Here is a 23585-nt window from a genome sequence, read left to right on the forward strand (position 1 = left end):
AATGTAGAATGTATGGCCTAGTAATTTGACTTCTAAGTATTTACTGAAGAAAAACTCGTGTGTCTGAGCAAGAAGACAGATATTAAGCCAATTAGTGCAAAATATAGGGGAAGCGAGATAATTTATAGGGTTCCCATATCTAAAACTCTGAGCTTATCTGTTGAAACAGAGACAATACCTCTGCATTCAAAACATTTAATTTCATTTTGAACTAACAATAACCCAATCTGTACTTTGAAGAAAACATGTTGTTGAAGTCCATATTAATAGATTCCCAGTGAATGAATTTGCTATTAAAAAAGCTGAAGAATCTCTGAACCATTTGAAAGAAATTTAATAGGGCAGGTTGATTAAAATTTAATAGCAAACTTGTTGGCTATTAAAAGTGCACAGTGTGATAAATCAAGATGTCAGCTCTTCAATTTATGACTTTAGAAAAAAAATGCTGAAAGGGTTCTTGGCTTTCCATGAAGTATTTCTTCTTTGACACTTCATAACTTCATTAATTATTTGAATAAAAATAGTACAAATTATAAAATTATATTTTCTGTGATTTTCATATTATTTTTAAGGATAGCATGTAGATTCTTTTAGTTTAGTTCATTATTATGAACAACTTAGTCTTGATTCAAATGGCTGTTGCTATTTTATAAAGTAGCCCTTTAAAATCGAACATGATCATTTTTGCACTCTTTCTGTAGATCGTGTGTGATGTGATAAGATTGTATTGTTATGCAAACAAAGAAAAAATAGGAAAAAATGCTTACAATAGATAATACCTATTGAATCAGTTCTCCAGAGTTCTGGAAGTCTCTTTGTTGATTAATTGTCATATTCATGTATTCACTAATATTACATAAACAAACAAAAATGAAAGTTAAATAATTGAGCATTACAGAAAAGCAGATGAGAGAGAAGTAACGCACTCCTATCAGGATCCTGATAAAATTTCACTGAAACATATTTTTGGGAGAGGATTTTAAAAAACGTTTGAAAATCGCTGATTGAAATGTGTTTGAATAAAACTACCAGAGTCAGGTGTGACCTTGAATAAATTATCAATGTCTCTGGCCTTATAAATGTTTATGTAGTAAATGATGGTAGTAGATTAAATAATACTAAAATCTTACTCCCTTCTAAATTCTAAGTTATAACCTTTCTCTATTACATTATACAGCAGCTCATCAGGTGATTCTTATAGTCAGAAGACGTATTTGGGGGTACTTCTGATTCACTTTTTCCAGTTTTCTTGTTTATAATATAGTTCACGTGCTAAAGAAAAAGACTTATATTTTTCTTTTTCTTTTTTTTTTCTCTATACCAGTGTTCTTAGCTCTTTGTAAAGGAAATCAGAGTCACGGGACACTTTCACAAGAAAGAAATGCAGTCATGTGTGCACGTATAACTAACCACACAAACCTACAGTTTTACATTCAATTTTAAAAGTCTCACAGCTCAATATATACCATCTTTTGGTAAAAGAGCCCTTGCTTAATACCAAAGTTAGTATTATAATTCCATGAAAAATGCCATCTTCAGTGAAACTATTCTTTACTTGTATGAAAAGTCTCCATTATGGGCCAAAGTCAAGTTCTGAAGACCGAAGCAGAGAGGTATCATCCAGTAGTAACTCTGCTTTCTTCTGAGCTCTGATTTATACACATTAGTCAATATATGTCTTGGAAACGACTTCATAAAAGCAAAAGATGTCATATCAAGGGAGAGAGAACCATGAGGGAACAGAATGGAAGACAAGGTATATTAAAGAAGAAAGACCTATCCAGATAAAACTGTTCTATTGGAATGAAATGAACATTTACCATCCTAGATATTCATAAATAACAAGAATTTAAAAATTAGTAATGTTGGTATGCAACTTTCAAGAATGGTGTATTCAGCTGGTTCATTAGAACACCAAGGTCTAGAACTAGACAACTTGGCTTTCCCCCATAAGAACAAATAAGAATGAAAGCACATTAAAAAAAAAAAAAAAAAAAAAGTGTGAGGGGCAGAACAAAGTGACAACTCAAGTTATTTTAAGAGCTTTTCAGTGTACTTTTGTTAGCCTGCTGTCAAGAAGAGACGTTGTTTGAATTAGGTTTCTGAATGATATAATATGGATTCAAGTGGGATTCAACTGTCATCTCTTTTTCAGATCTACTTTTTTACTTCACAGTTTCAGAGCCTGCCACTCTACGTTCAATTTCCAGGCCTCAATTACACGTATCACACTGAACCAACCTAGACAATCCTGTCGTTCAAGGCCTCCCCGTGTCAAAACACCTATTTTATTTTCATAAGGAAAGAAATACAACAGTTTCGTGGTAAAACTATGCATTTGAAAAGAGTGTATTCGTTATTATTCCATTCAAATTGCACTCATTCAAAAACTTTTCCATCTTCAGATAGAAACTAAGTAAAAAAGAAAAAGACTCTTCTTAAAAGATCTGTGATTTTACATTTAGTGTTTTTTAGTGGCTTTAGGATCTGACTTTCAAATAATCGTCAGAAAAACTTCCCAGAGTTTTTCAGGATGGAGTATGAAAGCCCTTTATGCTTTGTGTCCTGTTTTCGCCAGAAAAGATCTCGTGTTAGGCTCTCTGTGGACAGCTTTATTGATGATTCGCATATATTGGAATTCAATTTAATTCCTTTTCCATGGTTTTCTTAAAGAGCTAACCCTTGTTTGTGATGGTAAAGGAGCAGTTTTGACTAGAATGTAGCCAGGATTTAGTGAATCAGATAATTAAGGAGTAGTTATTCTTACATAGTCACTTGGAGATTTTTTTACTTTGAGCTCTTTTCAGCAGGCTGTGCCAATCTATTTTCCCCCTCTTATCATATTATCTGCGGTTAGCATTCAGGTAGCATTTTGAATTTCCAAATAATTATATGAGTGTCTATTTCTGCTTTAAAATTTCAATAGTATAGGACCTGGTACAGTGTTAGTAGGAGAGGAAGAAATTACATAGGGATTGGACGATTGATGCTCCTAAGAAATTTGTTCAAATTGTAAGACTGCTCATAATTGATAAAATTACTTGCTTTAGTTTGATACATGAAGATTGCTGTAGAGTTCACTTTTTTTTTTTAAGATTTTATTTATTTATTTAACAGACAAAGATCACAAGTAGGCAGAGAGGCAGGCAGAGAGAAAGAAGGAAGCAGGCTCCCTGCTGAGCAGAAAGCCCGGTACAGGGCTCGATCCCAGGACCCTGGGATCATGACCCGAGCCGAAGGCAGAGGCTTTAACCCACTGAGCCACCCAGGCACCCCAAGTTCACATTTTTTTTTTCATTAAATAACAAATATTACTGAGCCCCAGGAACTATTCTAGACACTTGGTATAAGGGTAGTAATAAAACCCCATGTGTTGCTTGCTTTTCTGGGGCTTACATTCCAGTGAAATTTGCACATAAACGTTTTTTTCCCCATATGCAGTCTTGTAACTATCTTTTCCTCAACCCCGCAACATCAGCCTATTTGTGTCTTCAGCCTGACTAACCAGTAAGCTTAACTTTCAGCTGAGAAACAGTGACAGATGGTCTGTAAACACTTATCTTCTTGGAAGTCTGCAGCAATTTCAGAGCTATTAGAAAGGAAGTTTACAAATCAGGAGTTAGTCGGAGGGAAGAGGAAGAGACAGGATGGACAGAACCTTGGAAAATAGTATCAGAATTCAAAGTGACCTGAGTAAATGGGGGAAACAGCCAGAAGCAAACAGCATAGGCTTCAGCACAGACAAGTGAAACGCAGTGCAGCTATAGGGAAGGACCAAAGTAACCTGGCGCGCTAAAGACCCAAGAAGACAGGTTCTATACAAGTTTTCACTTCAGTGTTCTAGGCATTGGCAAAAAGGCAGTGTTTCTGACACAGTAAGGGCCACCTTTCAAAGGTGGTACCATTGATGTGACTAACTGTGAGGGGGCATGGTAGGAACCATGTGATAATGCCTTGTTGCTCTTGTTTGGAATGGCAACAGGAAAAATGACCTCTTGCAAGATTTGAATGTTCATGGAAAAAGGATCGCCTTCTTACACTAAGGGAATCAAATGATAGATAACTGATTGGTTACTCAGACATATCCCTTCTTCTTTCAAACTAGCAAATCCATAAACCTGATGCATAACTGATTCACTTTCTATCAGGAAAAAGGCTCTTAATACCCATGATAAACAAATGTATTTTGTTGGAAAGTTTTAGACTGTTTTTATAAGCGTTTGTGTGGTTGTAGATTTAAAGGCAAGTGGATCTCTAATTATGACCGCATGTCCCACATTTGGCTGTAAGATCACTATCTGAAATGGATTGTGTCCTGATTTGAGGAAGCCACCTACCAAAGCCATGTGGCTGGGACTAAACGTTGTTCCATTTAATCAACATTGTGTCACAGCGTGACTGTGTACCAGTCGCATTTCTGTGATGGTTGCTGGTCTTTCCAGATTAGCGGGAATTGATTAAAAAACTCAGTCTTCCTACGTTAGTAGTTTGATTAATAAAGGTGTCTTCAAGTACAGTCGAAAATTAGAAAATACTTTAAAAAAACCAGAAGAGAACTTGATGGTAGGAAAGCTAAAGCCAGATGGATTTTCTATCACAATTTTGATAGCTTCATTAGAATTTAATTACAGAACTCCATTTTTGTATGATTAAATTGTATGTCCTTATATTTTTAATTTTTTTATAAACAATGATAAAGAGAACAGAAAATATTGATTCACCTGTTTTTTGCTTGTGATTGGTTCTTCCCAACTCCCCTATTTCCTTATCCTAAAGCACTAAAGAGTTATTCTTTTACACTGGTATAGAAAAGAATACATATATGGACAGATATGACAAAAGAATATTTTCTTTTTTTTTTTTTTTTAAAGATTTTATTTATTTATTTGACAGAGATCACAAGTAGGCAGAGTCAGGCAGAGAGAGAGGAGGAAGCAGGCTCCCCGCTGAGCTGAGAGCCCGATGTGGGACTCGATCCAAGGATCCCGGGATCATGACCTGAGCCGAAGGCAGAGGCTTTAACCCACTGAGCCACCCGGGCGCCCGAATATTTTCTTTTGTAATCTATATGAAGCAAGGAGGGGAGTAGCAGGCAATCTTTGTAGCTTATTTGTTTTTTATTTAGTTCAAATTAAGTCATATGTAGTCATGAAAGAAAATGTATAGAAATACAGATATAAGCCCCAGCCACAAAGGTCTAACCCTTATTTGATCTATAAAGGAATGTAATGATTTTGAGCAATTTTATCTCTAAGGTTTTTACCCTAGCTCATTTTAAGTTGTTTGCACCTTTCATTTTCTATTGAAATTCTTAGAATAATTTTAGAGAGTAATTATTTGTATTGGAAGACTGACTTTCCTTTTTACATGAAAGAAGCTATAATAATAAATATTAGGTAGCAGGTACAATTTACAGGTAATTTGCTTTTTAAAAATGTTGTGCAGACCCAGTCTAGTCTCTAACAATTTTAAATTTGTGTAACATCAACGATACACATGCTTAAGATTTACAGTATTCCATTTTTTACCTGAAAGGCACTGTAGCCAACTCTTTGTAGTTTTTCTGCTAGTATTCTATGTATTTATCAGTGGAAAGTAATAGCCTGAATGACCCACTGTATGATAAATTAAAGTTCTGCCATCTCAACTGTGTTAAAACTATTTGAATGTATATGTTGTAAAATTTCAGCAAATTCTCATTTAATAAGTGAAAGATTCTGTGCTAATTCTTTGCAGGTTATATAGAATACAGGCACATGGCTTATTTCCTCAAGGAATCAATCCAGCTTTAGAGATCTGAGAAGCTATATTGTCCTGTAAATCTAGAGGTTACAGTATGTGTTATTTGGGCCACGTGCCTGGCTCAGTAGAGCACGTAGCTCTCAATCTCAGGGTCATCATTTCAAGTCCCGTGTTGGGCATAGAACCTATTTTAAAAAATTAAAAATGAGATAAAGTATGCATTATTTGACCGATAATTTACTGTATCACAAAGAGCTTTGATTTTGAAAAAAAAAAAATAAAAAGCTATCATAGCCAAGTTTTTTCTCCTTTTTTTTACATTTTTTAAAAGATTTTATTTATTTATTTGACACAGAGAGAGAGAGAGAGAGAGAGATCACAAGTAGTCAGAGAGGCAGGCAGAGAGAGAGGAGGAAGCAGGCTCCCCACTGAGCAGAGAGCCCAACGTGGGGCTCGATCCCAGGACCCTGGGATCATGACCAGAGCCGAAGGCAGAAACTGAGCCACCCAGGCGCCCTTTAACATTTTTGTTTCATTCATTCAATATAGATTACTTACTATTTTGAGATAATCCTGGATCCGTTTGCTGTTATATGAAATAATGAAGCGATTGTGTACCTTGTGCCCGGTGTTCCTCAATAATATCTTTGTAAAACTATACTACAAAATCATGGCGAAGATACTGACCAATAGCTAGCAATCTTGTTCAGATGTCTTCAATATTACTTATACTTAGTTGTATTTGTGTGTGCGTGTGTGTGTGTTTAGTTCAGTGCAATTCTATCACAAGAGTAGGTGGTGTTTACAACACCGTAGTCCAGACACAGAGTAGCTCCATAACCACAAGGAAGCCTCATGTTGCCTGTATATAACCATATGACCACATCCGCTTCCCTCTCGCTTGCATCTTTAACTCTGTCAATCACTAATCTCTTCCCTGTTTCTATAATTTCGTCATTTCAAGAATGGTATCTATATCAAAAAATACTTAATATTTAATGTTTAATAAAATTTATATAAATAAATTATAAATATATTATAAATAAATAATTTCCATATATATGGAATCATTTAGTACATAACCTTTTGGATTGTCCTTTTTACTCTCTCTCATTATCCAGCAATTCATTCAGTTTGTTATGTGTATCAGTACCCGTTCCTTTTTATTGCTGAGTAGTATTCCATTGTAAGGACGTGTTTCAGATTGTTTAACCATTCACCAGCTGAAAGCTATTTGGGATGTTTCCTGTTACAGACTATTATATGTAGAGCTGCATGAACATCCACGTATAGGTTTTTATGGAGACATAAGTTTCCATTCCATCTGGGATGAGTGTCCAAGGGTACAATTGCTGGGTGGTACCGTAACTGCATGGATAGTTCTAGAAGTAACTGCCAAACTACTTTCCAGAGTAGCTATACTCTCTTACATTCCCCCAGCGAAGTGTGAATGATCCACTTTCTTTTCATCCTCGCCAGTATTTAATTTTGTCACCACTGAAATTTCCAGTGTCTGGTGATATCGTATTGTTGTTTTAAACTGTATTTTTTTATAGATAATAGCAATTCTTCTCATGGGCTTGTTTGTCACCTGTATATCCTCTGCTGTGAAATGTCTGTTTATGTCTTTGCCCGTTCGGTAATTGGATTGGGTTTTTTTGTTTGTTTTCTGTTTGCGGGATTTTATTGCTGTTGTTTTACTGTTGATTTTTGAGAGTTCTTTCAATATTCCAGATACTAATCTTCTGTTGAATTGCAAATATGTGTGCATTTGTTAGCAAATATTTTCTCCTGGTCTATAGATCATATTTTCATTCTCTAATTTATATATTATTCGTAACCTTATGTTTGTGTTCAACCTGACTATCCCCATACGATTTTCATTTTCCTGTCCTCAGTCACATTTTCTTTATCAACTAACATAAACATGCATTCTGCCTTCATTTTATACATGACCTAATTATATTTAATAAAACTGTTACTGTGATCTTTTGGATTTTTTTGGTTAAGCAGTTTTGGAAAGTGGGCTCATACCGATGATATGTTTGGAACTAAGTACTTCTATTCACAAAGAGAGGAAATAATTTTATTCTGCGACTTTGCTGTGCCAAAGTTCAAACAACCAGTTGGAAAATGGAAAATGGAATTATATATGTGCTGGATATTACAGCGTGCATATTTTTAAAAAATATTTTAAAATAATATCCATATGATTATTTTATCAGATTTGTAAATTCACCTAATTAGTATGCTTATTATGGTGTACTAATAAGAGTGATTATGTATTCTTTTATTTCAACGTAAGGAATTCCTTTCCATAGAATTTTAAGAAATGTCAAATTCTTCTGTTGTGTCAACAACTGCTCTCCAAATGAGTGTTTTATCGTAAATGTTGCCTTTTATTTATTTTTTTTTTATTTTCATTGAGAACAACCCAGTGGTTTCTGTGAATGAGGGAATGTTTTGTTTATTTCAGCTTTTCTTTCTGTGCTTTAATTTTTTTTCCAGCTTTTGTTTTGTTTTGTTTGTATGGAAGACTGTATTTTGCTTTTTTTTAAATTTTAATTTTAATTTTTCTTTTTAATTTTTAGCAAGCATGGGAATAAATTCTTGCTTACACTTTGGGAAAGAGAACACCCTAAATGTGGCTTAATCAACATTGTAAACCATTTTCTTTCCCACTGACTCTTGGATATGTGCATTATTGGAAACATGTGTGCTTTAGTGGCATATATTTTTGAGTCTAATTAGCTGCCTGCCTGTAATCAGGACTGTATCAACTGTTGTCATTCTAAATGTTTCCTTTCTTTTTTTCAAACACATTTGCCTGATTGACCTTTTTTTTTTTCTCTGTCTTTCTATGGGGCTGCTCCAGGAGCCATGGCTAATCATCTTATAAGCAATGCTCTGCTTCGTCCGCATGGTACTAACAATCCCTATAATACATTGCTTGGGGAACCGGCGGTCTGTAACAACCCTTCTGTCAGCATGTACAACGCACAAGGTGTGCTGGAGTTTATCTTAATTTTTTCAAGTGAGAGTCCCATTTTATGTAGCTTTTATGGCCACATCCTATTTTTCTTTCCTTCCACCTGCCTTTCTTTCTTTTGGAAGCAGACACACAGACTCCTTTCGTCTTCCACCCCTCTTGGTGCTTTTATTTTCCATTTTCCTTAGGTTTTCCTTAGTAACAGCTGGATCCCTTCCTTCTGATAAACAAATGCTTGATTCATCAATCTGTGTTTGTAACGTTATAAAATGTATTGTGATGTGTCAGTGCTTTTCTTGTTGTTGATTGATTTCTATATTAAATACCTATGTATTTATTTTGAGAAATGAGACATTTGCTTAAGGTAAGTAAGATAAAGGAGGACTTGATTCAAGAGTCTCAGTGTTATAAGACCAAGAAAATGAGCTTACGTTATTAAGCCATGACGCACACTCTAGGCACAAGGCATCAGTATTGGTGAAAGCACTTAGGCCAACACCATGGAAAATTACGTGGAACTAAGCCATGGAGAAAAGAGCCCTTCAGTTTGCTACTGAACTGAACAATAGCAAGTCAGGTTCCACACTAGCTTGCCATTACCAGGGTGAGCTGGCTCAGGAAGGTCATGATTTTTTTCCCCCCCTACTGTGGCTATGTGTGAAAAACAAGGCTTTGGGATATGGTTCTTCTGAATATCCTCCAGCTTTAAAGGAAAAAGAAATTTAACCGCATGTCAAATAAATAACCATAAATCTCTTTAAAACCACTTCTATTATAAGCGTTTGGACATGACTCTACCTTTTCTAAGAATTAAAAAAATGTATTGAATCGCAAGAAATTAAAATATCCATATCCTATGGAAGAGACACAGGAAAGAACTATTCAAATAAAAGTTTCCTAAAGGAAAAGCCCTAGTTAGGGATCCAATTATGTAATATTATATTGAAAGAAAATTCACTGTGACATATAGGCTTAAGTGGTTCTTTGAACTTGGATGTGATAGATTAGCCGTATTTAGCTTTCCCAAGCAATTTTGAATAAAATTCCTGTTATTCTCGGTGGGCATCTTTGTGCTTTCTTTCCCTTCTCAGTCAGAGGTGAAACAGGAGTGTCGCAAGTGAGTAAAACTCGGTGTGGATGGCCGTTCCATACAAGTGTGTGTGTTATAGCACTGCCATTGGGTGTCTAAACCCTTCTGAGCTTCCTACGTGACACCTTGTCAGATACGTAGGAAGATGTTAACTTATCTCAAAAATACTGAAGTCTGTAACACGGAAGTGACTTCAGGAATATGGTCAAACCGTTTCTCACTAAGATGAAGTAATTAAGGGAACTTTTGATTTATCAAGTTCCATAAGGCCTGCCTGTCTTAGAATCAAAAGAAGGAACAGAGCTCATGGACCCTCTTCACCATGGTGCTGGTGTTCTGTCAGCCCGTGTGCCTCTCTGATGGGACCCTTCTGACCTCAGGATTTCAGACTTGCAATGGTTGAAATGCTCCATTTGTTACATAGATTTTTTTCCTTCCAGTGAGCTGAAATTTGCCTCTGGGCAGGACGCTTTGATTTGCCCTCTAGAGCAAAGAAGAGCAAAGTATTCTTCTGCTCTCTATGTCAGTCCTTTTAAATACTTTGAAAGCAGCTCATCTGGCTTCTTCCGGTCCTCCATTTCCCTAGTGCCATCAATATGAGATAGCTTCTGGGTCCTTCTTCATGGTTCCCCTTCGGAGTCGTCTCTCCTTTGTCAAAGTCCCTGTTTCCCTGTGGCACTCAATGAACTGTACATTTCACAACACGATAAATGTGGCTGGACAGAATGATTTTGCAGACCTTTGAACGCTTGTGTTTTTTTTTTAAATTAGGCTAAGTGACAGATAATTGTGTCATTAACATTTTACAATGTACTGACATATCAGTAAGTTTTCAGTAATGTTAGGTGAAAATCTGCATTGTATCTGCAAATTAAATCTATTCTACATTCACTTTATGCAAAGAGTTGTTAAAAAGCCATAAAAATTGTTTAATTTATTTAATGTTGTTATAAAACAAATAAAAATTTAAATAACCTTTTCTTCAGCTTTTTATCAGATATAATTTCTAATGCCTTGTGTAATGAACAACTAATAATTACTGATCTATGTTTTCCCTAATTCAATATCTGCCTTTGTATTTTATTTTTACCCGTATCATAAATTAGGGGATTTTTCTAAGGATGGAACACTACTATAAACACTACGAAAGTGAAGTTTTCTCAATACAACATTTAAAATAAAACCATATAGGTATAAAGTTTTATTCCTGTGAAATTTATTACTGAATACTGCTCTTAAGATTATCAAGAAATACACAAAGGATTCTTCTGAATGGATTTATTGTGTTTATCAGTAAATTAAGTAAAGTCTACTGACTTTTCTTAAAAGTAAATAATTTTATTCATGTTTTTCAGAGTCAGAAGTGAAATTGTTTAACTGTTTTATGTGTAAAAATTTTTTAAGATGTTAAACTATAGTGTGCTTAAAATAATTCTTTTTACCACTGACCAAAAATATATCTTAGTGATTGTCATGTTGCTACTAATCTTATGCTTTCAGATGAATGCACTTAATATTCTTACTGGCAAGGGGAAATCTTACATGAAATATAGGTGGCTCGGTATGTACTGGAGTGGTTTATGTTGAATTACCACTTGGTTCTGTTCTGTGGGTTCTCTTAATTCAGTTGCACCAGCAAAGAAGCATTCAGATTTAAAGTATCTATATTTGTTTGTAATGCCTTTTCTTAAAATATGTAGAGATGTGTTTATAGAGTTACTGAAGCATATAGAGTTAGGAATAAAGATGACTAATATACTTTTATTATATTGGATTCAGAGTCTGTCTGTGGAAATATTTAAAACTTCATGCATAGTATTTCTGGACCATTATCATCTTGTCAGTGCTAGAGAATTCAATTTTTGTAAGATAAATCTCGCTTTAGATTAACCTGTCAACAAGACATAAAATAGAGAGGAAGTCATGATTTTACAAAATAATTTACATTTTAAAGTAATTTAATTCTATCCTCCAACTTAAAGAAAGACATACCCTTAGGACAGGATATAATGAAGAATATATTATAGCCGGTAAGATTACAAGATTATATTATAAAATATATAAATAAATATTCTGTTATGGCTTCAAAGCCTAAGGCGGATATGAAGAAGACATAGATGGCGGTGCACAGAGGACATCTGTGCGATTTCCATTCCGATCTCAGTTCTGCCGCTATTAGCAGGGTGGGGTTAGGTGAGGCTCAGCCTGTCTTGGCTGCAGTTTCTTCATCCCTGAAAAGCAGGAGCTGAACTTCAGTCATCTCTCATGGACTTTCCAGTTCTAAAATTCTGTCATTTAGGGAAGGAGCCATGATGAGCTTACAAACGATTTCCATCTGTTAATATACTGGTTTGGCTCTTCAATTCAAATTATTTTTCTAAAGTTATTTGGAAACTTTAAAAGAACTTTCCTCTCCATTTTGAAATATTGTTGGTCTTTTCTGAGAAATGAATCAACTTCTACGTCCAAAAACCATATCTCTAAAGCAATGGTTAATGTTTTATTATTTAATTTTTATTTATTTATTATTTAATATTTTATTATAATGTTTTAATGGTTAATCAGCTAGGATCTCCTGAAATGAGCTAGCCCAATGAGCTTCCTGGTTTTTATGTTTGTGATGACTTAACCTTTCTGTAAACAAGTTCCGCAAAAGCTGTCCTTTATAACCTGATGAAAATATGAGTGTTTTTTTTTTAAATAATTTTGCTAGGATTGTTTTTTAAAGGATTAACTCTAAAATGGTTTGATTGCAAATGATTGCACAACAATCCAGAAGAAAATCTGGTATTGACAGTGGTATTTTTCTTGCTCTCACGTTGTCTTGATACCAAGTAATGGTTGGATTTAACCTTTTTCTTTCTCCATAGTTACACAACTTTTGAATAAGAGTTCCAGAAATGACAGTTCTGATCAGTATTATTCACAAATGATAAGAAGCATTTATATAGGTACAGTGGGGGAAAGATAACCTTTTTACATGAAGAGAAAAGATACATAAAGGAAAAACACACAATTATGGAAACCTACAACTGTGTTTTTTTTTCCCTCTGTATACAAGCTAAAGATTTGATATAATTTCACTGAAAAATTTTAAAGTTAAATAACATTCCTTAGAAGCAGGTATGTTCAGGTAAACATACACATAATATACAGATGACTGAAATATAGTTGTGGGAATTATCGTGGCTTGCACTCAAATCTTTACTCTCCTCGGTTGGTGTAATAACCTTAACTTTAAAATAAACGTGTTTTTGTTTGACATTTATAAACTGTACGAACGCTTATTGAAGACTCATTTTATTAGCATGTGTTAAGAGGGGTTTCTTATTTTCTGACTAACATTTCAGTATTTTTAATTATGATAAACCATGTAACACAGACTCATGAATTTTGGGGCAGTGGAAATTATTTCCTTTGACTCTTTTTTCTGCATATCATCAATTTGCTTTTTACTCATGTTTCTTCTACTGTCGCTGTAAGCTTACTTGTTGTTTTTTCTTTCCTTTTCTTCATGCTGTCGTTTAGAGCCCTACAGAGAGACAAGTATGGGAGTAAAGCTAAACATTGCATATCAAATGTAATTTTTTTTAGTTCACTTTTATTGCATCACATATAGATGATGTAGTTATTAAAAACAGTTCATCTCACAATTTAAAAACTAAAGAGCCTATGAATCGACTTATATAAATTTATGTTAATAGAGATTAGACGCTTTTGTTGTCTGATTCTTTTACTGTGTCACATGATCAACATAGTTTTTAAGTCTCATGTAATGTTTGTGTGAGTTAAATTGTTTTTAAATTAAGCATTTATTTTTGCTAAGTAATGCATATACTTTTCATTTTTATTAGTACATTCCATCATACAAATGTATGTCCCATGCAGCATACCCACTTTATTTTACTATGGCTGTTTCCAACCTGTACCTAATGCATTGACAACAGAAATAATACACACGTTTCAATGCATCGGTCACTCAACCATAACCATCCAGCATACCATAGCGCCCTCCACAGCAGCATTCACCCATCACATATGGCCCTTTAAAGAGCATTTACTTTTATTTTTCTTAACATTGTGGATTTGTCTACAAGATATCTTATAACATGAAAATAAATCGCTTCACCCTATGTCTGTGATGGCTGCATTTTAATGAATATTTTATGCATTCCTGTTTTGGGGACCTGTTACTTGAGTACAGAGTATGCATCAGAAGTCCATATAAAATAGAGACCACAGTTTATTTAAACCAGCTATGAACAAGTTCAGTTTTGATAAACATAACTGCATCACAGATATAGAATGAATGCTATATTTTCACAAGTTAGTAGTGTATTGAGAAGTTCAATAGAATCCTTCTATTAATTGTTCTGTAAAGAAATATTCTTTCTTACTTACGAGTATTGGTTAAATGTTTGTGTTTTATTTTCTTTCGTGGTTGCATTTGAACTGACTTTGGAACTATTATAGATTCTTGGATTTCTGTTTATTCAAGAGAATGCAAAAACCTTGAAGAAGCATGTGGTTAAATTTTATTTCACTGCAACTATTTCTTCCCAGAATAAAATGTTTAATCTTCTTTAAATTCAAAGTTTAGTATATGCACACAAAGTCATCATTCATTATGGCATGGAATCTTTAATACCAACACTATGTTTTTAGGAATCATATCCCTGTGTCTTTACACATTTTCTTGTAGTCTTACCTACTGACCCTAAACAATCACTAATGGGTTTATAGGTAGAAAAAAATTTAGAAAGTAAATCCAACTAGTTTTGTTTTGAAAGTTCCTGTGTGCAAATTATTTTGATGTGCCACTTATTTGACTAAGCATTATTTCATGACTACATCATACTGACAAATTTAACATAATCCTTTTGTGGTTTCGTGTGTAGGAATTAATTTGAATCTCACAAAATTATATATCAAATTGTTAGAAAGTGCTTGATTCTTTTACTTTTGACAGTATATTCAAAGCACCACACATGAATTATGTTAATAGTATACCTATTTTAATGTTAAGACATGTAAAATTAAAGGTAATGAATTATTGAATTGACTTTGATGTGTATAAATTGAAAGCAACGAATGATTACACCAAAATTTTGTTTTATTTTGTTTTGTTTTCTAAGTTATAACCAGATATGCTTCAGATACTATCAGGCAATGTTTGTGTGGAAATCGCAAATTGATAGGTTTTTTAAAATTATTCATTTAAAGATTTATTTTAGTTAGATACCTATCCATTTCTAAGGTTTCTATCGATTGTCCAAGTGTATATATAATAGGTAAATATAGACTTAGTAGTATTTTTTGTTTATTTCCAAAAATTTTATGACTTATTTAAACATGCTAGCAATTTATACATACTTCATAGTCAAATGTTTTTCTTTTGTGTTTGTGTGTGTGTGTTCTATGGCCAGTCGGATGTAAATGTCATAGTGTTCTGTAATCTTTTTCAGAGGGGCTTCTGAACAATGCCAGGGATACAAGTGTCATGGATACTCTACCACTGAATGGTAACCATGGCAATAGTTACAGCATTGCCAGTGGTGAGTACCTGAGCAACTGTGTGCAAATCATAGACCGTGGCTATAACCACAACGAGACCGCCCTAGAGAAAAAGATTCTGAAGGAACTCACTTCCAACTATATCCCATCTTACCTGAACAACCACGAGCGCTCCAGTGAACAGAACAGGAATCTGATGAACAAGCTGGTGAATAACCTTGGCAGCGGGAGTGAAGACGACGCCATTGTCCTGGATGACGCCACCTCCTTTAACCATGAGGAGAGTTTGGGCCTGGAACTCATTCATGAGGAATCCGATGCTCCTTTGCTTCCCCCAAGAGTTTACTCTGCGGAGAACCACCAGCCACACCATTACACCAGAAGGCGGCTCCCCCAAGACCACAGTGAGAGCTTTTTCCCTTTGCTAACCAACGAGCACACAGAAGATCTCCAGTCACCCCACAGGGACTCTCTGTACACCAGCATGCCGGCCCTGGCTGGTGTGCCCGCTGCGGAGAGTGTTACCACCAGCACCCAGACCGAACCCCCACCGGCCAAATGTGGTGATGCCGAAGATGTTTACTACAAAAGCATGCCAAACCTAGGCTCCAGAAACCACGTCCATCAGCTGCACACCTACTACCAGCTAGGGCGCGGCAGCAGTGATGGATTTATAGTTCCTCCAAACAAAGATGGGACCCCTCCGGAGGGCAGTTCAAAAGGACCAGCTCATTTGGTCACTAGTCTATAGAAGATGACACAGAACTTGAAACCAACGAAACTGCTAACACCTGGTGGACTGTTCTGAGTTGATATAAGCAGTGGTAATAATGTGTGTACTCCTAAATCTTTATGCTGTTCTTGAAAGACAAACACGGACTTTCAGACGTTTTTTTTTTTTTTTTTTTTTAAACTGGGATTTATAGGTCAGCCCAGGGGAGAAAGATGACTGCTGAAATTCCCCTGTGCCCTCTCCTTTCCTGTCTTTCCCCCTCAGATGGAGACTTCATTATGTTAATGAACGAGATACGAAGAAGATGGCGCTCATTGTGGCCTTGTTGAATTCTGTTGTGTTTGTTCTAACATCTCTGATGCTCTGTTACTATAATAACAAGGACCTGATTTTTAAAAGGCCAGAATGGTTGTTTGAAATTAGTAACAATGCTGCATCTAGATTGGAGTGCTGCACAAACAAACGTAAAAACAAAGGAAAACTGTATCGCATAGTGGTTTTTAGTCACTCACAACCTGAATTCACCACAGCAGGAATAGCTGTGGAATACAAAATAAAACAACAAAATAATGAAATGGAGGGGAATTCTAGAATTATATGCTAAATGCATATTTTATGATTTGCTGTATTAACTGATGATAAAACTAATGGCAGAAAAAAAAATGAACAATTTCTATGTAATGTACAGATACTAGCATTGCACATATAGTCAGCTTTCTGTTCCTCCAGAATTTGAGTCCTGTTAATGTAGTGGAAAAAAAGAGATATTTTCTTTTTCTTTCGTGCTGGTCTTGCAAGTTTGTCTACCAGTAAGAGAACAAAGTTTCCTTCCTTTCTTCTTTCTTTTTCTTCTTTCATTTTCTTTTCCTTTTGTTTTCTTTTTTCTTTTCTTGTTTCTTTCTCTTTCTTTCTTTCTTTCTTTCTTTCTTTCTCTCTTTCTTTAGTTTTTTATTGCTTTTTGCTTTTTTTCCTTTAAAATTTCACCTGGCAAAAAAATAAATAAATAAATAAAAAACTATCACTTTATAAGAATCATTTTCTAGTAATACAAACAAATTATTTTTTACAAAAAAAAATAAAATAAATAAAATTAGACTTCCTTCCCTCACTATATATCTTTATTCAGTCAGAGTATTTCCAAGAGCATTTTTGCAAATTAGAGCAGGACGAACTTTTCTGTTTACAGTGCACATTTGTTGTAATGCAAAGCATATTTGGCAAGCAGTTCATCACCAAGACAGTAGCTATGATTCTAGAAGTCAAGAGGTGTCAATAGAACTAGTGGGGCTTCTGCATGTGAAAAAAAAAAAAAAACACTAAAACAAAACGGTATTCCATAGGCGTTTAAGTGCTGAATGCTCAGTCCGATCCCCAAGTGGGCACCTGCACTATCAATTTTTAAAGGAAATTCACTCCCTTGTAGAAAGAATCAAAAGGTCAAGTTATTTTGAAGTGATTTTTTTTAAAGCTCTTCTGTTTATTAACAGGAAGATTTATTTATTTGACAGGATTTTAAGTAATGTAGGAATACAAGAGGTAAATTAGCAGCACATATAATTTTTTTTTAAATTTATGATCCATTTTGTATGGTCTCAAAGTTGGATGACCTCATTACTAATATTTGTTGTAAAAGTGAAACTTGTTTGCCAACCAATAAACAACTGATTGAGATTTAGAAGATATTGTTTTGCTGTATGTACTATATGATTAACTACTCTTTTCATTTTTCTCGTCTTTCCTTCTGTTTTCATTATATATACTTTGCTAATCCTCTATGGCCCAAATGAGCCATGCAGAAGAAATCAAATCTGCCGAGACGGATAACCTAAGCACAAAATTAGACCATTTTTTCAGACAAAGTAAACCAGAAAAAATGGGATGGGCATGTTTATGTTGGATGAAATAAGATGTATAAGTTACTTTAAAGCAGGTTAATATATGTTACTATGTGCTTATTTTATAAACCAGCTGGAGTCACCATGCCTACTATAAAAACCAGCTTCAATCAGAGATTTAATTATTGAATTAGAGGAGAGAGTGCACCATGTATTTCTTCCTTCTAAGTCCCACTTCAATGTTTGAAATTCAAAGCCACTCAATTGGCTAAAAAGTGCCAGAATAATGGCAAAGTGATTATCCATTTTATAAAGATACGATATTTTTATGCTAATTTTTTGTTCCATATATGGAAAAAAGTCCTTTCAAAGAAACTTTCTAGATCTTCAGTAACTGAAGAACCTTTTCCAGCAGTGTCTAAGCATGGAGTCCCTTCTAGAGCAAAGCCAGAATGAAATTGCCAAATCATCATTTCCTGGAGTATGTTTTGGTGATTTCTTTTTTTTTTCTTTTTTCCCTCCAAATCTAAACAACACCCATGTATAAATTAATTTTTTAAATTAAGATAAGAAGAAGTAGTTTACAAAGTAGCCAGTAATCTATATACAATTTAAAAATAAATGACAAAAAAAAAAAAAATTCTGTGTTGGGCCAGAGTACATCATAACCTTGATATCACCTCAGAATATCTTATTCATCATACTTTTTTGGTCGCTTAACATAAGTATTTTTTAAGTCTCCAGATTTTTCCTAAGTTGCAGGAGAACCTCAAGCTTTAATGGTAATTAGGTTTTTTCAGACCACACGATTGGCAATATTAGCACCTGACAGGTGGTTAGCCTATCTGTTGCATAGAATATGTTTGGTAATGAAAGAACCGTTTTTAGACGAGTTTAAGGAAACTTCAGAAACACAGACTTCGGTCTGTGGATTATGAGCATTTATGCTTGTTTTGCCAGTTCGACAGAAATCTATGCGAAGGCAGCTCTGTCAGTAAGAAACTAGTTTCACAGAACAATGGGGAAACTACCTCAACTCAGCTTGCTGATGCTGCCAATTCTGATTTTCAGATATCGCTACCTCCCTGCCCATTATCTTTTATGTTTGATTACAGGGAAATTTGAAACAGGTAGCCTCCCCAGCTTTACATAGACCAAGCTGAAGAAAATCACTTGAATACACAAACTGGTGCAGAAGGCCATTACGTACTGTCAGTTACTACCATGCTCTTGCATCAAGATGAAAGGGTGAGATTCTCGAATTTGAATACATCATAATTGATGTGCTTTCAGAAAAACTTAAGATCCCAAAGACTTTTACAGAAAGAGATTGTTCCCCCAAGTTTTACATGACTATAATAAAACAAAATGGGAAAGGGACTAATTATGTATACATTTCAAAAGAAATGTCTGTATAATCTAACATGTATTCATTTAGTCCGTCTTACACTAGCAAGGGTTGAATTCCTGAACTTGACTTTTCCCCCCCATGTATTCCCTTGTGTAGCTATTGATAAATTAATAATTTTAAAGTTTTTCTTGTTTTTTTTAGCACCTTTGGTTGACTCTCTTTTAATACCCTGTGCCATCCATGACCTCCTTATCTGAATATTTCTGATGTTTATCTGATTTTCTGTAAAGTAAATTTTCACCAAACAGACATCCTGTACATACATATTTGGATAGCTGAAAGTAAAAGTTATGCCAATGAAATAAACCAATAATTATTCCCTAGTAAAATAATGTTTTCATAGTATTTTACTCTTGAACTTTTTTTTCTTTTCTTTTTGAGGTCTATTTCTTGTTACTTTATCAGGACACTAGCTAATAGACCTCATGTTTAGCTGATTCACAGACTGTTGGATTGTTGCACAGCCCATGTTCTTAATTGATGATATTTATGGAGAAATCTAAATTTTGTGAAGGAGAAATAGATTTGATTTCCCTTAGGTTTTTTTGAGGGTCCCTCTGGTTCCACTCTACTAAAGTTAAAAATACTAAAACTGAATAATAAATTGCTATGCTAAAATAATTACAATGGCAAAAATGAATTTGTGTGATAACCATTACATTGAAATGAAAATAATCAGGAAACTGTATTGATCAAGGGCAGATAATGGAAATACCCTTAACTTCCTGTCAAACAAGTTTATAAAAGACTCTAAATTAAAAGTGTAGTTTATGATCTATATTTTTAAAATCCCCATTAACATAAAAATGTCAACATATTGATAAAGAATTTTAAAATTAAGTGTTTTTTTTTAAAAATTTGTTTTAACTTAGTTGGTATGGCGAAACTTTTCATGGTAAGGGAGATAAACATATAAGAGAATTAGTAATATTCATATAGAACCCATAGACATAATTTTAGGCACTATCTTCAGCTTCCCCCTCCCCCCGCCATGTTCACATCAAGTGACTGGTTTGCTCACTTCAAAAAAAAAATCACATTAAAAACTTAAAAATTTACTTTCTGCATTATAGAGACCAAAAGGGAATGGAAAAATAGTTTCTGGGTTGTCTAAAGGTCAACTCCAAACTAATCAGTAATCATCTCCTATTAGTGAAAGAATAATTTGTTTTTAGAAGCTGTTCATTGGTACTGTACCAAGGTGCTACTGCTTGAGATGTTTTTGGAAAAAAATAAAACAAAACACTATAGAACTACTGTATCAATTCAGATTAGAGTGAAAGAGCTATACAAACTCAAACCCTAATTTGATTTTGAGCAATTCTAAAAATGGTGACATTAATGTCTTTTCTTCTCTAACAGAAGTACGTGAGATAAAATGACAGTATGTATCATCTTCCTAGTATACTGTAGTACCAACATATTAAGATTTAATTAGCTCATGTTTAGTAATTCATGATTATAACTTACTGCATAAATAATTACAATGCATTTCTAAAAATACTTTAAGTGTATCTTATGTTAGATTTCTGCACATTAATAAATTAGGAACATGGAAGCACAAGAATGAAGCAGCAACATTACAAATTAGCCTATGGAAGCATTTTGGTGCAAAAGAATTCTACATGGAAACCTTCCTGGAGATCATAAAATAGATTTGATGTGAATCCCTATCATAAATTCAGTTTTGAAATTAGCAAATACATCCTTTTTAAACCATCTGAAAAATAATCAATAAATATCTAAATTTTCATTTCTAATTAAAAAGTGATGGTAGCTGCTTCTTTCCTGCTTAGGCCATCAGAAGAAACTCTCCGATTTGCTAATTAACCTCATTACTTCTACTTACCCTTTGCTTCAAAAGTGAAATCAACCTTTAACTTTCACTTACACACACTTACATATTTTGATTCCTTTTATTTACAGCTTGCAGAGGAAATAACTTTGTGATTTTTGCAATGAAACAGGTAGTTATTATGGTTTTGCCTATTTCATTTTCAATAAAGTTATTGCTATACCCTCTTTCAAAAAACGTAGAAGTCAACATGTCTTTAACATCCAGGACCCTTAAGTTATTATTCTAATGTCTTCATTCCAGCTATGTTTTGATTTTTCTTCCTTTCCTTTAGTAGTATGTCACACAAATTTTTCTCACTTATGTCCCATTAGAGCATTTCAAAGGTAAATGCAAACTATGATTTTTTAAGAAGGCATGTGAAAGAAAAACTTTGACTTATATGAAGAAGTCAAGGAAGACTATGCATGGGGGAAAAACCTCTATTGGGATAACCAGGTCTTTAAAATCACAGTAGGAATAGAAAAAGGGCAGAACCAAGTTGGTAGATTTATGGTGAGGTAGCAGGACCTAAATTAGAGTTCCAGAGAAAAAAATTCCAGGAAAAAATAATGAAATCGTTCAGAGTGGTAAAAATCTTAAACAGTGTACCAAATGCAATTGATGTATTAAAGCAAAAATTGAAGTACCATATTACAATTTTATCCTGCTGATTCCACAGGAAACTCCAAACACTTTTCACACTCTTTAGGTATTTCTTGTCTAGCCACACCTGTCTCAAGGAAACATCAATATTTTATAAATGTTTCTTAAATATAAGTATTTTTGTCTCAATTCACTTTCACTCTCCAATCTGCTTACTCTATTGTATGCCAACACAGTTAATGCTACTAGTAGCTTTGTACCTTTTAGAGCTTTATTATGAATCTTTCTAATAAACATAAAATTAATATTAAATTGGAATTATGTACATTGTGCAAGATAATTCATAACCAAGCAATATTCATATTACAGGATAATTTATTATATCTATGAATATTACATTGAGACTGAACAAATAATTACACAGCTGAAAATATTACTCTCAAGTCCTCTCTCTTCAATTATTATAGTCAATCCGTAAAATTCTGCCGACAGTTGTATGACATGTTATCAAAGTACTCCATAATCCAAATGTGTCTAAAAGTATTCCCACTGCTTCTTTCATTCTAGAATGCTAAAGGAAAGAGCTTGAAAGAAGAGGAAAGGAAAGCCGACTTCTAAGGATCTAATTTAGATTAACATTGCCATTCAGAATGAATAATTTTGAAATGAAAATGTTCCACTCTATGACCTAAGGTTATTAAAGATTTACAGTTGGTCCAATATTGGAGGATTTTAAATTTTAAGAGAGTTAAGTTTTTCTCAATGGCCCAAGAATGCAGAATTTCATACTACATTGGCAAGGAAATGTGTTTAAGTTCCCTACCTAAAGTAGCTTTTTAAAGGTTAAAAATTCCCTGATTCTTCTGAAGGCAAAACTGGCAAAATGATCCTGACTTCAAAATGAAATGGCTTGGTTTACTTCGAAAAAAGTTTGGCAAAACTCATGAATGTCATCAACTCTTGAACAGTAGGCAGAGGTCTTTGGGGGTGGAACAGAGGACACAGTGACTAGAACCCAGTGTCTTCTTATGCTGATCACTGCCTAGTCTTCTAGAGCATTTTTAATGCCCTGTATTTCAAGTTGTCACAATGTCTTATGTTTGGGATAACATCATGAATCAAGAGAGATGAGGAAAAACACTTAAAGTTGGTTTCCATGCCTCATTTCAGAATAAAGATTTCCTTTACCATCCTAAGTAATAAAAGATGATATGTCTTGAAACAGCTGTAGACAATCAGAATGTGTTCATTTATAAACAAGTCTTCTTTGTATATTCTGACAATAATCTTTGCCTATGAACTACAAAATCAATAGCACTAGAGTCAGCTTGATTTCCTTTCGTTTGGCTTCTGTGAATGTACTGGAAGTAGAAGGATAATCTGGGAAGTTTTTCCATACTGTTTTCCCACTTGCCAAGCATTAAATCTAATTCAAGATAAATCTTTTTTTAAAAATGATAGTTTATTTTTAAAAATAACTAATTAAGTTATTTCTCATCGATAGGAACAATTTCTCTTTTTAGGAACAAGAATATAGCTATTGCAGGCTCTGGTCTCTTACCATTCTCATATATTTACACGTGGAATTAATCTTATCATATACACCTTCCAGATTTCTATCTATTGGATTTTTTCCCTTGTACAACCTTTCCAACCTTTTTTTTTTTTTTCTTAAATGCTCTGTACAATCACATGTAAAATCATGAGCTACAAACCTCAATAAAAAATGTCAGTAAACAATAAGTGATGTAGTCACTTTTCTTATATGGGAGTGCTAGAACTTTGGTTTGGGGACAGTGTTTCGTACTAGAGGACCAATGACACATACACT

The 23585-nt window shown here is 34.1% G+C and overlaps 1 protein-coding gene across 21 annotated transcripts in view; it reads left to right on the forward strand.

Moving 5' to 3' along the window:
* The window catches only part of ADGRL3 (adhesion G protein-coupled receptor L3), an 827333-nt gene that overhangs the window by 780939 nt on the left and 22809 nt on the right, over positions 1 to 23585 (forward strand). For 8 of the 21 annotated variants that reach the window (XM_032334415.1, XM_032334414.1, XM_032334420.1 and 5 more), the window contains 3 exons: positions 8618 to 8746; positions 13350 to 13367; positions 15287 to 16960. The exons of 2 other annotated variants lie outside the window; for them this stretch is intronic. In XM_032334415.1, coding sequence (XP_032190306.1) covers positions 8618 to 8746; positions 13350 to 13367; positions 15287 to 16086 — 947 coding nt within the window. In that variant the 3' untranslated portion in view covers positions 16087 to 16960. Of the gene's footprint in view, positions 1 to 8617; positions 8747 to 13349; positions 13402 to 15286; positions 16961 to 23585 lie in introns of those variants that run through there. 11 more of the 21 variants (XM_032334423.1, XM_032334424.1, XM_032334427.1 and 8 more) reach the window with 4 other exon arrangements.

Source organism: Mustela erminea, chromosome 2 (assembly GCF_009829155.1).
Source record: "Mustela erminea isolate mMusErm1 chromosome 2, mMusErm1.Pri, whole genome shotgun sequence".
NCBI classification, from domain to species: Eukaryota; Metazoa; Chordata; class Mammalia; order Carnivora; family Mustelidae; genus Mustela; species Mustela erminea.